This window comes from Cupressus sempervirens, chromosome 6 (genome assembly GCF_028749045.1).
Source record: "Cupressus sempervirens isolate cs-2001-9-10 chromosome 6, ASM2874904v1, whole genome shotgun sequence".
Classification (NCBI taxonomy): domain Eukaryota; kingdom Viridiplantae; phylum Streptophyta; class Pinopsida; order Cupressales; family Cupressaceae; genus Cupressus; species Cupressus sempervirens.
The window spans coordinates 433,684,731-433,699,950 of NC_143123.1; the positions used below are offsets into that span (position 1 = coordinate 433,684,731).

Genomic DNA, 15,220 nt, shown 5'->3' on the forward strand with positions numbered 1-15,220 from the left:
GAGTGTGCTACAAAGTAGTGGTTAAAATTACTGCTTGCTAGGAGATTAGGAAAAATCTTGAAGTCCAAAAATGAATGCATAGCTTCTAGGTGGAAAATCAATTATGTGATAAGATGAAAAAATGACAACTCATGCATAGAAGTTAGAGCAAACCTTGAGTTTAAATACGAGCGAAGGAGGGGGAAGGCCTACATTCAAATTAAATATGCATATAAGTGAAACATGAGGTCCTAACATAAGAAATGCACTTGAGTAGGTTCAAAATGGTCCCAAAATTAGCACAAATTAAGTTCTTTCTTTTTAAAATGGTATATTAATAGATTATGGGTAGTGCTTCAAAATGTTAGCTTGATTCTAAAATTAAAGATTACATGATAGCAAGATTTGGTGATCTATAACAATGGATTGTGAGATTCATTAGGATTAGTGGCCTTAAAGTATTTTAAATCATCTTAATCATTGAGGTTGGATTAGGACAATAAGTTGTTAGAGTAATTAGATATTTTCTAATTAACTCTATTTACTTGAGCTAAACTTTAGGCATCTAATAATTAATTCTTTTAGTAATTATTATAATGCAACCTAGGTTTTACCTTTTAGAGTTTCTCGTCTCCTTTATAAGGATGAACTCTCTCTATAATTCACATTCATTCAATATAATTTGCAATTCTTTTTGCACATCAAGAATGTCCCATCCTTTGTGGATCTATGAATTCCATCCCCCATAGCTTTTGCTTCTCTCTTTTTGTGATAGGTGTTTGCATGCAACTAATTCTTGGGAGCCATGGAGTTCAACTTTCATCAACTTCAACATAAGTCATAGCAACATTTAACACTATGGTTTTCCGTATCCTAGGTTTCCACACTTTTCTTATTTATTGGCCTCATTATGTGGTTTCATTTCTATCTGATTTGGTTTTTCGATTCCTTTTAGTTTTCAATTGAAATTTGGTAAAGTTCATTTAAATTTAACTTGTTAAGGATTATAAGTTTATATTTTCTACTAATTCATTCCCCCACCCCACCCCTTACTCGACCCACTCCCCCCAAAGTATACAAAATATATTTTAATAAATAAGCATGGATCATTAAAGCATACCATCATGATCCCTGAAAGAATCTTCCCATATATTTCTTTCAAACAACATTTCTGAAAATCCTAGAGAGAAAAGTTTTTAGTTTTTTTTAGTAAAGTATATTTTCTAGAACAATTCTTCGATTTAGGAAGGCATAATAAGCGTGCCTCTTTTACAAATTTTTCTATTTCAATATATGTCACAAAATATTTTCTCATTTGTTGAAGATTTTGAGTGGAAAATATTTAACATATGTTTTAGGAATACTCAAATAATTTCTTGTTGTTTTAAAAAATAAAAAATTACAATAAGTTGCATTAGTTATACATGTTTCGAATTTATTTACATAAAAATAAAATATATACTAGTTAATGCTCTCTTTTAATTTTTGCAACGTATATTACTTTAAAAAAAATATTTATCTATTGTAATAAATATTATTTATTTTTACATTTTCTATAAAATTTATTTATTTCAATATCAACAACTCAAAAAAGAAAAGAAAAAACAAAGATAACTAAAAACATAACACTTCAAACAAACCCAAACACAAAGCACTTACACAAACAAGAACATATAAAAACAAAAAACAAAAATGAACTTAAGAAAATATTTTGAAACAAAAAATCGCAACCACATTTAAATACTAACAAATACATTGCAAATGTCTATCCATTCATTTCATTCCAAGTGCCCCCACAAAATCTTTGAACTTTCCATGATTAAGGACAATTTGAAGTAGACTAGACACAATTAAACATTAAAATATGACCAGTTTGGTTTTTAATTATACCTTCTTTCATTGCCAACAAATTAATTATCTCAAAATGAGCAACTTAGGGTTTCAAGAGGTAAGGAAATTCCACATGTACTTGTTGAGCCTTGAAATAAACATGTACTATTAGGAAGAAAATTAGAGTACTATAGAATAGATTGAATCCTAACATTAAAACATAAAATAACAAAAATAGACATAAATACATGTAGTTCATCCATTATGAGCTACATCCATAGAGAAACAACCAACCCCACTCTTTTATTTATCCAAAAAAAATGAATGGATATAACCTACAAAACTTCACTAGAATTTATTTTATCTTTCTCATAGTCTCCACACAATACAATCCAATGCTCAATTATGATACAATACCCTCAAGAAGGAATTTTTATTCCAAGAAAATAAAAACCAACATAAATTCTATGGTAGATCCATGACCTAGTGATGGGTGGTCTAGATTTACCATGAATTCTTGTTTATTTTGTGATTTAAATATGTATATGAAATTTTTCTTTTGGGGCATTTCCTTCGATCTCTGCTTTTATTTTAAGGATGTTGCACACAAAGCCTCTTTAAAGGGATATCCCCGCAAATCTTGTAGGTGGGTGCCTCCTCATGCACCCCTCATCAAGAATATAGTCACAACACATTATACAAAGAAGGAATGCCAAAATTAAAACATAAAATAACACAACCCAAAGTGACAAAAACATACGTGCATCACCTAATACGAACTACATTAAAAAAAAAAAAAACCAAATCCCTTATTTATTATCCCTAATACTTCACTAAATTTTGCTCCTCTTTATACCAATGTCCACACAATCCAATCCAATACACAATTGCAATATAATACCCTCACAAAAAGGGTTTGTCTTTTAAGGTAAGAAAAATCAACATAAATTTTATCATCAAATCTATGATCTAATGATAATGATGAGCGGTCTAAATTTATCCCACAAAAATAATATTTTATTAGTTAAATATGTATCTAAAATTTTTCTTTGGAGGCATTGCCTCTAAATCACTACTTTTTTAGGACACCCCACACAAACTTCCATTAAAGAGATGTTCCCTCGTATAACTTGTAATAAGGTACCCCTCATGCATCCCCTCTAGGACTAACAAAAAACTAGAGCCTAGAACCAATAATCACCCACTTGAAAGTGATCAAGACTTGTGATATTGCTATTAGGATTTAATTATGTACTCAGGTGTAGTTTTTGGAGTCAAACTCATTGACCCATGTTTCATGAATAGTGATTCACACGAATCCATCTCTTATGAGAATAAATGGAACACTTAGCACTCATTGGATCTAGGTGATGCTCACGGAGGTGAAGCACTACGACTTTCCGGGAGGTCACACATCCCAGTCCTACTCTAGCTTGAGCGTGCTTAACAATGGAATATCTCCTACTTATCAAGTGATCAAGAAGAAAATTGGATTCTAAACCAACATATACACCTTTCAACTACATTCCTCCTTGATTCCAATCAAGAACATCCATCTCTTGAACAAAATCTCTTTGAGAAACCACGTCAACATCAACATCAACATCAACAACACATTCCAACCCATTAATTACTTAACACCATAATCCTAAACAAACAAAAGCCACGAATGATGATGAGCAATACTAAATAACTATAAAGAAAACTGAAAATATAAATTTAGGGCAGTCATGCAAAAATAATGTGAAATGAGATTTTAGGTGTAGACCTTTTAGCTTAAAGCAACAAAGCCCTCCAATGTGGTGATCTTTACACTTTACTAAAACCCCACCAAAAGCAAATACAACGTGGCAGTGGAGATGGAGTGGCGGAGAAGGGCATTATCCAGAACCTGGAAAGTTTCGAAACTATAACAGAAGGAAAACAACAAGATCATTCCATCAACATCCACATCTCCCATTCTGCGCGTATTTCCACACAAATTGAATTAGTCAATTAATCATTGCCAAAGCCCAACGAGATAAATTTTGACAGACGCGGTCGGTCAAGGCTCACGACCCGGTCTCCCCACACGGTTGCCCTTTATCTCTCACACGGTTTTCCTGATAATCCTATGCCCGCTGCCCCCAATAAACCCAAAACAATATACTTCTGGGTACTTTGAATTATCTATCACCAGGTATATACAAACGCATATACATTCCATATATATCGTTCTCCGATTGGTGCCTTGTGCTTCTGTGCGGATCGATCCCCTGACGTCGTTAGATGGTAGTGAAGATGATGAAATGGCGGCCATGGCCGCCCATGACGGGCAAGAAGTTTCATGTGAACATGGTGGTGCAGAGTTTGCAGGGGTTATCTATGGATGACAAGGAAAAAGCTGGAGAAGAAGGAGAAGAGGGGAAAAATGAGAATGTGAAGGCTAAATTGACCGTGGAGATCAAATGGAAGGGTGGGAAGGGTAAGCTGAGCACGCCCTTTAAAAGGAGGAGCATTAAGACCAACTGTACGGGGGAGCAGTGCATTGGGGACAATGGGGTTGTGGTGTGGAATGAAGAATTTGATAATGTCTGCCTTCTCACCATGCTCAAGGATTCGGCTTTTCATCCCTGGGATGTGACCTTCTCTATCATCAGTGTATGTGATTTTTTCTCTTGTTCGCTTTTATATGTTTTGATTTTTTCACGTTGGGTAATTTCTCCTTTCTGGGTAGTACGGCGTCGCCTCTGTCGAAACCTGTTGGTACTTGTGCTCTGTATGATCTGTTGGGCATGTCGTTTCCTTAATTGAATGTCGGTGACGTTCCCAGTTTTGGCATTTTACCATTTCTTGTGGGGATTTGAACATGGGAACCAGCCGTGGAAAGGAATGTGTATGCATAACTCTCCAATTTTGTTGGTTTTGTCACTTTTTATTTGAAGGAGAGGGATTTTTAGGTTGGTCTGACCTGATTATGAGCTGGTGAGGGTCAGGACTTAAAGACACCATAGTCAACCCTCGTTGGCATCCCGGAGTTTTGAGGTAGTCTACTGGATGGGTTTCTTTAGCTGAGGCAACGCGTAATTGGATGATGAATCAGGATCAGCTTTGTCCATGGTAGAACCTCAATTTTTGTATCTGAAACAGGGTTTGCTAACTTAAATTGGGCATTTGATCCTTAGATTATTTTTTCTTCTGATCTCAGAGATGATTGTATCAGTTGTGCAATTGGACGGGTCTCTTGGCGCTGGTAGGTGTGATGGTGTGTTTAGTTGTGTTTACCCATGTCCCTTCATAAATCTTTGTTTCAACCGGTCAACTTTATTGTCTTGCTGGTCAGGTAGAGCTATGAGGGGTTTAATTGATTTAGACAGCTGTTTTGCCTACCCAATCAGAATTAGAAGCTCCTGTATAATCATAAATTGATTTTGAGCCCTATCAGCTGCAATCCCTTTATTAATGTCTGTAGAATCAAATTGTTTCATACGGTTGCCCCCTGTCAAGGTACGGGCAGGCTTGTAGAAATTGATGTCCCTACTTCTTTTGTATATTGATCTGGGCCTGTTCAGTCTCTATAACTTTGTTTCTGCTTGTAGAATCACACGGTTGCCTGTTGTTTCAGCTCCCCAATCACAATTTTATTTGAAGTGCCTATACTGTCTTAGATAGAGCGGGCCAATGTCTTGGTGCTTTATCGTAGAATTGGCTTGCTTCAGATAGTTGTTTCCACTGCCCAATCTCAATTTCTGGGTTGACGTGAAGAACTAAAAGTTTTATGTACCTTTATGCTGTTGGATTGATAATTGCCTCAGGCAGCCTCAATTTCAATCATCAATTTTTGTCATTGCTTTTGTAGAATCAGGTTGTTTCAGATGACCAATCTGAGCTTTTTGGGACAAGGCTGGGGTGGAGGTGGTGTTTGAGGAATATTAGGTAACAATGTTTTCACGTATTGATGATTCGCTTAGCTGCATCATAATCTTGATCTGTGTTGGCTGTAATATTGCGAAGAGTCTATATTTCTGTGGATGGAACTGTGGGTCACTCAGCTTCACATCCTTGATGGTTTCGATTGAATTTTGGGGGTTCAAATTGTTTGAGATGAGGTTGAAATGGCTTACTTACATGGTTCGTTCTGAATGGGCTTGATGAATATTAAGTACTATATTATTTGACATGGTCTTGTAAGCTCCCTTAGTTGAATTCATCTTTTGATGGATCAACAGATTTTTACTTACAGTCTATTCATATAGTCCTATGAGTATCTTTACAATATTTGACCTCAAGTACACTTGGCAATGTCACATAGTTTTTAAGGCGCAGATTGTCCACAATAGTTGTTCCAATTTCAGCTGCTAAGCCTGTTTCCTCAGGTGGGTATGAAGATTTTGAAGTAATGAATTGATGGGCTGGCAGAGCTTTCCTTATGGACTCTTTTGAGACAGTCAAGTTGAATATTTCTTTTGATGGGTGGGCAGATTTTTTCTCAGTCTTTTTGTTCAGATTTATTTTGGGTTGATTAACCAAAACATGTTTTGGTGATTTGGTAGACTTTATAAGGTACATTGAAGATATTCCTTTGTTTCCCCAAGCTGAATTCTGTGGGTGAACTTAAATTCTGTTTTCTCTGAAGTAGATTCTTAAGTTGCCTTAGTTACTTGTTTAATGCCAGATCCAGCTGTGGATTCATGGGTTTTGCAAATTCCTCTGCAGTTGGCCAGGTACTCATCCTCCGAGTGTAATTTTTTGTGTCATGAGAGTCATCAATAAAATTGTCCTCTATTTTGAGATTTAAGCAATGCATGTAGCCTATGTGACATTGACATTTGCTAGTTGCAATTTGACTTATGTTATGGCTAACTGTTTAATATGCTTGACACACAAGACTCGCAAAGTACCTTGCTAATAGGTCCGTTGTAAAGTGGTGGTTATTTCTTTAATGTGGTCTATATATCTGATTATTCATGGAGTATATGGTGCCCTTGCTGTGCATTGACGATGTCATGTACCCATATTTGGCTATGCTATGGATCTTTTGAGTCATCTTGAAATTGTAACAGAGCTTGCCAATCAAAATCTGTTCATTGTCCGTGTCAGTGAACTTGTATGTGTGACTGAATAATTTTATCATATCCAGTGTTGTTTACGGTAGGCAACATTAAAATGAACTGTTCATTTATTTAGAGTGAAATCTAATTTTTTAGTATAACTCCAACTTGCAAGACTTAACAGGCATTCATACTATGGTTGGGATTTTAATTTTATTCACACATGCATATGTAACAGCCCACAAGTAAATCAGTTTTTAAGTTGAAGGGGTGTCTAATATGTTTATCTATCTAGTTCTTAATCCTTCTGTACTAGGAAACTAACCATTTAGAGCAGAAGCAAACTTGACTTGTCTGAATATATATTGAATTTAGGTCAAGAATTCATTAGAATGTGCACTTTGATTGATGGGTCTAATTTTTCAGCTAAGAAGGAATTTTTCAAGTGATTCTTGGAAAGAGGAGAAAGTGGGAAGGGTAATCATAATTGGTAAAGGTGTATTTTGTTTATAGTACTTTCTATTGATTTTATGAGTATTCCTAATGTCTGTGTTTTTCAAATTGGCAGGGATTATCACAAGAATCAAAGAGCAAGCCATCAGTTATAGGAACAGCATTTCTTAACCTTGGTGAATATGCGTCACCTGTTGAGAATACAAATAGAGTGACAAAGATTCCTGTTACTTGCTGTTCTGGAGGCATGGCACCAGAAGCAGCACTCTCCGTAAGACTTCCTTTCCTTTCTGCTTGATGTGTTTTCCATTGTGTAATCAGCCCCTGTATAATGTCCTAGGCCATTTTGTAGAATGTTTTGTTTAGTATTGTATTTTATTTTTACAGTGTGTTTCTTCTTAGCTTAGCAGCTCTTATGGATATCTTTGAATTGTGTAGGTTGCTCTTAATTTTGTGGAGCTTCGGACAGTTCCAGAAACAGTAGACCCTGTTGACAGAATAAGTGTGCCGTCAACATCTTCGGATGGAGGGTCTGTATCTTCAGAGAAGGAAGAACTTTCTGCTCTTAAAGCTGGCCTGCGAAAGGTGAAAATACTAAGGGGATATGTCGGAGTAGGAAGAGCAAAGAAAGCTTGTAGAGAAGAGGATGGGAGTGATGGACGGATTTCTTCAAGGAGTGAGGAATACGACTATGCTGATGTGTTTGACACAGATTCGGGTAATGAATGTGATGAGGATGAAGTTGAGGATAAAGATAGCTCTAGCTTCCGAAAATCCTTTAGCTATGGGACTTTGGCTGCTGTTAATCGTGTTGAAGGAATATACTTTGGAGAAGATGATCATGATGATAGTTGGGTGACAATTCATAAAACACAAGTGGAGTCAATTTCGAGGGCAGTTGAGGAACCATGTTCATCAGATTCTGATCATGCTGTTGTACAACCCTCCATGCGAAGCCTTCTTTCTTGGAAAAAGAGAAAATTAAGTTTCCGATCACCTCGAGCAAGGGGAGAGCCATTGTTGAATAAAGCATATGGAGAAGAAGGGGGAGATGATATTGATTTCGATCGGCGACAGTTATGCACCCCAGTTGAGCCTCTTCCTTTGATGGTCTCTTTCTCCCTCCTCTTAGACTCATACATGAAAGTCATTGTAGTTTTATTCCTTACCTTTACATGATTATATAAATTAGGAGTCTAGGTAGTATTTTTTTTCTCCTTAAAGCTAAAAGTAAATTTGTTAGCTAATTTTTTAAGCATGGAAACTAACAATAGATGTGTGTTTCAGTGGAGTAAAAACGAGAATGGAGCAGATACGTGTGGAGATTTTGGAGATGACCATTTTGCCATAGGCAGCTGGGAACAGAGAGATCTTGTAAGTAGAGATGGACAAATGAAGCTGTCAGCCCAGGTCTTTTTTGCTACAATTGATCAGAGAAGTGAGAGAGCTGCAGGAGAGAGTGCATGTACTGCTTTGGTGGCTGTTATAGCTGACTGGTTGCACAATAACACGTATTCTATGCCCATTAAATCTCAGTTTGATACTCTGATACGAGAAGGATCTTTGGAGTGGAGGAATCTTTGTGAAATTGAAGCTTACAGAGAGAGTTTTCCAGACAGACACTTTGATCTAGACACAGTTTTAGAAGCAAAGATACGATCTCTCTCTGTTGCAGCAGAGAAGTCCTTTGTTGGCTTCTTTCAGCCTGAAGGATTGGGAGATTCTTTTGACTTTCTACAAGAGGCTATGTCTTTTGACAATATCTGGGAAGAAATTAAAAAAGTAGATGCTATGTTAGCTGCAAATTCGGAACCACAGATTTATATTGTTAGCTGGAATGACCATTTTTTTGTTCTTAAGGTTGAAAAGGAAGCATACTATATAATTGATACACTCGGCGAAAGATTGTTTGAAGGATGCAACCAGGCTTACATTTTGAAGTTTGATAAGGACACAACTGTGTATCAGTTGCCGGAAGAACAGAAACCAGAAGAAGAAAAGATTGGCAAAACTCAAACTGCACCAGTGGAGATTTCAAAATCTGCAGCAGCAGAAATTTCAAAATCTCTTCCAATGGAAAATGGAAATCAGATGCAGCAGGGAGGTGCTAAAGTTGAAGATGCAAGTCCAGGTGAGATTGTGGAAAGCAAGGCTGTTGAAGAAACACTAATTTGTAAGGGAAAGGAGAGTTGCAAAGAGTTTATCAAAGGTTTTTGGGCAGCTGTTCCTCTTCGGGAATTAGAAATTGACATTAAAAAAGGGCTCTTGGGAAGAATCCCACTGCATCGTCGATTACAAATTGAGTTCCATTTTACTGCCCATTCCTGTTCAACCTCAATGGATTTGACAGTGAGCTAGTACGCTCCTTTGACTTAGTTTTATCTATATGAAAAATGGATTTCCTAATTGTTAAAAAGACTCGGGAAACCTTTAATCTTTAACTGACTGATTCTTTTAACTAGAGGAATTTGAGACTAGGCAAAAAAGTTGTGTGCATGTATAGCCCTTGTAATAATTCAGCACTATATTGGCTTTCTATTTCAGTTTTGGCTGTGATAAGCGTCTTCTTAGAAAAGGCAAGTCATTAACAAGTTGCCTTCTAAACATGGAAGATGATCCACATCTTTTCATTTTTCAAAGAGGGACATTTATCTGTACATTTATCTAGGACCGTGTTCCATGGTTACTTGTAATTGGGAATTCACCCTTATACATATTGTTTTGGTTTGTCTAACAACTAAATCAAGTATTTTTATTAATCTAATTTAATATAAATATAGGTCATTGCTTGAGTTAGCACTACCATCAGCTCAGATGGGTTAAAGTGGAATACAAACAGCTCTCTATGCTCAGTGTTTCTTTTTTAAGGTTGTGTACACAGGAAGGAATGCCATTTCTAGTATAGCTCTCGGTAACTCGAGAATATAAATTTTAGGCAATCAATTTTTCATTTTTAGTTGAAACTTAATGGAAATGGCCATCGGCTAACTCATAATCAAGGTTTGCCATTCTTGCAAAAGAGAATTATTTATAGTGTAACTTGAGAACATAAATTTTAGGCAATCAATTTTTCATTTTTCGTTGAAACTTAGTAGAACTGGCCATCGGCTAACTTATAATCAAGGTTTGCCATTCTTGCAAAAGAGAACTATTTATAGTGTTTTAAATGGAAATCCCTTGTTGAAGACCAAGTGGGCTTTTTGCTTGGTACTGCTAAGGCTGGATTCACCATTTCTCTTTTCAATAAACTTGATGTAAGGCTTGCTCTCTAAGCTTAAAAGTGAGATTGCCAAATGCTCTTCATAAGTTCTTTTTAAGGCTCGATTCATCAAACTCTCTTCGGGTATGCTAAATGCACCAGTTTTCAAACAGGGATTTTAGAGATAATGGTTTTTTTTTTTTTACTGAAAATGCTCATTGAAAAGGGAAGAGGGAACGTGAACAAGAGAGAGCTAATGATCTCACCAACTACTAATTGAGATATTCAAATCTAGTGACAAATGATGTTAAGCTCGGAAAAGAAGTTCCAAAAGAAATCCATGGAAAATGCATGACCGCGAAGTTATCATGACATGAAAATGTCCCAGGCCGAAGATATTTTTCTTTACACCCTTCCTTGGTGAAATTCAAAATGCAACCCAACCCGTGTGTGATTGCATTATGATCAAAGCTAAGCCGCGGACACAATGCACTATTTATCAATCTGCAACGAAAATCTCATCGTCAATTGTTAATGATTTGCATACGTTTGGGTAGAAAACAACAAAATACAGAAGAGATTAGAGGGAATCGTCTTTCCATCTGACATGATGGACAATTAATTATTATTTAATATTAAAAGTTAATTTAAAATATAACAGTTTTATAATTTCTAAATTGTTAATAAATTCTACTATACAGCCATTGCCTCTGCTGGATAGCCAATTCGAGATTAGAGTTTGCACGCCAAAATGTCACGATGACGATAATTCTACTAGACCCAAATAGACCTAAATTTACATCTTTTGTGACAACCTGCAAGAGTCATAACCCATCAAAATTTCGACCTTTACAAATCGTCTGTATACCCACATTAATAAAAACCTAAGATAAACCATCATACCTTGGTAATTATAGAATAGGAATTTACCCCCAAACACATAATATGAACAAATATGCATAATACCTTAGAACTACTAATTAACCTAAGAGTTGACAACATCAGAACCAATCATGCAAACTGTAACACCATGGCTACCAAACTTATAACCTCCTATAAAGTGAGAGAAACTAGCAAGGCAGAGTATCAACATTGCTAGAAGTACTAGCATACCTGAAACCCTCAATCACAGTATCAAAAGCATTGTGAAAACCTAGGGAAGTACCATGAATTGAGCAACCTTCTATTAGAATAAATCAATAACTTAATTATTGAGTCATTTTGACTTGATCATTAAGTTACTTTTACTTCTCTCTTAAGAAAACACTCTATGGATTAGTGACATTTAATAATTATATCAATCATTAAATGATTACTTTTTATGGTTTTTTATTTTAGGTTATCAAATCTCCTATACTAGGATTGATTCATTCTATTATTTATTTATTCATCTGATCTAATAAAATAAATTTTCATAATTTCATAGCCCAAACTCTTGCATTGTGATTCCATTCTTCCGAGTGATAGGTTATCTTTGTATGCATGCGATCTTGACTTCATGAAGTTGGATTGACAACTTTTATTTACTTTTTTTGACATTTTAGGTGTTTTCAAGTGAATTACATTGGTTTCTTGGCATATGGACATTTTTTTAGCTACTGATTTGTTTGGGCACTCCCTTTTTTCTGCTAGTAGAGGTATTTTTCCAACGATTGGGCCTTTTGGTAATACTAGGCAATTTGAAGGTTTTCTACAATGGTTTTCAACTACAATGATTTTTCGACAAGTCTGGAATTGTTTGCTAATGGTTTTTTTGATGATGATTTTTTTCTGTGGCAACAGTCATTTGGCTGTCAAATTTGGCCTCACATTATGCCTCCGTCAACACCATGTCATCCTCTTCCTAGCTCATTTGGCCTTTTCGGAGAAGCCTTGGGTTTTTGCCCGTATCTTGGGCATACAAACTCTATTTTTCGCAAACAAGATACTGTTAGAAATATGATTGTAAGTTGATTGTGATGGCACATGTTATTTTGACTTATGATGGTGTTTGGTTTGCCCCTTTTGCAGTTAAATCTAGGGTTCTATTTTGCACTCCAAGAGATGTATCTTGAGCTTTCAGACTCTTTTTTTCAAAAAATTATATTGTTGAAAATCTTTTTCTATGCTCTTTCTAGTACGTTGGTATTTTTTCCAGATTTTGCTTCAAGTAAACGAAAGATTTGATCAATACAAATTCACAAAGCCCAAAGAATACTTGTATGTAAAAACCTGCCACATAAGAAAAAGACAAGAGAAGGCAAGGGTTTTGCTCTGAAAATATGCAAATTGTATTTTTAGAAATGAAAAAGATGCAAGATAATTACAAACAATCTATCCTTATAGTAGGAGATCGAAACCCGAAAAGGGTAGCCTAAAAGGTAAAAGGGTAACCTAAAAGGTAAATGCTATTTAATAATTAGTAATTAATTGTTAAATGAGAATGCATAAGTGCATAAATGAAATCTTAAGAAGGGAAAAAAGGTAATTTAATTAGTGAAATTAAATTAACTTTTTTATCTAACACCCCCCCCTTTAAAATGAGCAATAATGTAGCTACAAACAATGCAGAAAAAGCGAATAAACTACAATGCAATGAAGAAATAAAACTTGGGTCCTGGCAACAAGGCCTGATGAGGTACCCAATTACAATCAAATGTTTATGAAACAGAGAAATAGAGAAAACCCAATAGGAAAAAATTTACTCCAAAAAAAGGAAGAAAAGAATGCAAAAATGAAACATCTCAAGAGAATCTCTCAAGACCATAAGTACAATGAAAGTCTCCATGATAAAAGCTTGAGACTCCATAGCACCCCCAAAATAGTAGAACTCCTGTGTCGATGAACATACCAATGTGGCTCCAATCTGAAAGAAACAAAGGCAGTGGACAAGGATGATAAAACCCATGCATGTAAGGTGCAATTGGAAGTCCTAGTTGATGCTCAAAGGAGAAAGCATGAGAATCCTGAAATGTAATCTCTAATGGAGGTCAAATAACAGTTGTGCTGAATCTGTGATCTGAGAGGAGATGTGTGTCGTTTGATATATCCTCAACAACTACAGTAGGTGGACCGATGACTGGAGCTGCAATAGTAGGTAATGCTGAAGAGGAATCTTGTGCAAGAGATGGAATCTAAACAGGAGGTGGAGGTGTAGAAGTCACAACATTGGTCTCAAGAACAACACATAAGTTCAAGCGACCTAACTTCACCTCAATAGACTCTCGTGAAAAAAGAGAGTGAGTCTCCGATAGTGGAGATGGTGGACCAAAATGTGAGAAGGAATGTAGGCGGGAAGCATGATCAACAGTCCCTGTAGCAATAATATTACATGTCTCACTATCTTTGATGTGCACTGAATCCTGTGCAAACTCATATCCCTATCCCACTGTGTGTAATCTGATAAATAGAGAGAAGATTAGAGGACAAAGATGGAACACAAAGTACATCATGAAATGTACCATCATTAATGTCAATAGAAACTTTTTCGCATACAGTCATAACAATGTTATTCCCCATCAAAATGTGTGGAGTAAGAGAAGCCTCAAAAGAAGAGAACAAATCCTGAGGAGATGCCATATGGTGTGAAGCACTTGAATCTAGTAACCAACTAGAAGAATGAGGGATAGTAGTTGCACATAGTGCATGACCCTTTCCCATATCTTTACCATCTGATTGAAGTGATGATGATGAAGGTCTGTGAGAAATAGAAGAAATATCAATGTTGCTCTTCTGAAGGAGAGCAATCACATCTGAAACTTGTTTGACATAGCCATCTAACTTCTTCTCATAGCAATGTGACTCATCATGATCAGGCTTATTACAACAAGCACATTTTAGTCTTTCTAGCTTTGATTTACCCCCTTTAAGAGGAGATGGCCTAGATGAATTGCGAGTGCTAGAATCAATTTGGGACTTTATAGAATGAGATTTTTGAGTCTTCTCCTTCATCCCTGAAGATGGCCGAGCTACCAATGCCTGACTCTGTGAGCCTGTGAGAGAATCCAATTGAGAGAGCTTAGCTTCTTCTCGAGTCAACCAATCACAAAATACCTCAAAGGATGGCATGGTAAATCTATTACCCAAAGCATCTTTGGTGGAATAGAAGGTAGAAGAAAAAATCTGAAAGTTTCCACGAAGCTTAGAAAGAATCAGATGGATATACTTAGTGTCAGTCTTCATTTTTCCACAATCCTGCAATAAAGATCTTAGTTGCTTGAATTTCATCAAGAAGTCCTCTATGGAGGGAAAATAATCTGGTATAAGTAAGGTAAGCTCTTCCTCAATTTGAAGTGCTTCGAACTCATTCACTGTACCAAACAAGCCTTCAATCTTGGTCCAAATACCTAGAGGGGTATTGCACCCATCAAGATGAAACCATATACTGTTAGAGATCTGCAAAGAAATCAATCCTATTGTCTCATCCATCTTGTTCTTGTGCTGCATGATCTCAAAAGGCCTCTATAAAAATGGCTTCACCGCATCTAAACAAGACCACAACCCTTTTGACTGGAGAAGCTATGTCATCAAGGCCTTCCATGTGTGATAATTATGAGGGGTCAAAAGTTCTAGACAAGAAGAGGTCTCGACCATTATTTTACAAGGTGTTGAATTATTTTTTAATCTAGTTTTGGTTTACATAAGTAAATAAAAAAAAAAAAATGACAAAACACCCCCCACAATGCAAAACACCGAACCCCAGCTACAAGAAGGAATGTGTAAATGAGAGAAGAGCAAAAAAGCTTCAGAT

General features: G+C 36.1%; 1 protein-coding gene across 1 annotated transcript; it reads left to right on the top strand.

Moving 5' to 3' along the window:
• The first annotated feature begins 3,660 nt into the window (after positions 1 to 3,660).
• Positions 3,661 to 10,034, top strand: LOC149552900 (uncharacterized). The gene is made up of 4 exons (XM_089788459.1): positions 3,661 to 4,449; positions 7,408 to 7,563; positions 7,731 to 8,402; positions 8,580 to 10,034. The coding sequence occupies exons 1-4, from the start codon at positions 4,078 to 4,080 to the stop codon at positions 9,648 to 9,650; spliced, it is 2,271 nt and encodes a 756-aa protein (XP_089644585.1). The 5' UTR covers positions 3,661 to 4,077; the 3' UTR covers positions 9,651 to 10,034.
• The last annotated feature ends 5,186 nt before the right edge of the window (positions 10,035 to 15,220 follow it).

Coding starts and splice junctions, on each gene's coding strand:
- LOC149552900 (XM_089788459.1), top strand. CDS start 4,078: ATGGTAGTGAAGATGATGAAATGGCGGCCATGGCCGCCCATGACGGGC. Junction 4,450..7,407: donor TGACCTTCTCTATCATCAGT/GTATGTGATTTT, acceptor TCAAATTGGCAG/GGATTATCACAAGAATCAAA. Junction 8,403..8,579: donor TTGAGCCTCTTCCTTTGATG/GTCTCTTTCTCC, acceptor TGTGTGTTTCAG/TGGAGTAAAAACGAGAATGG.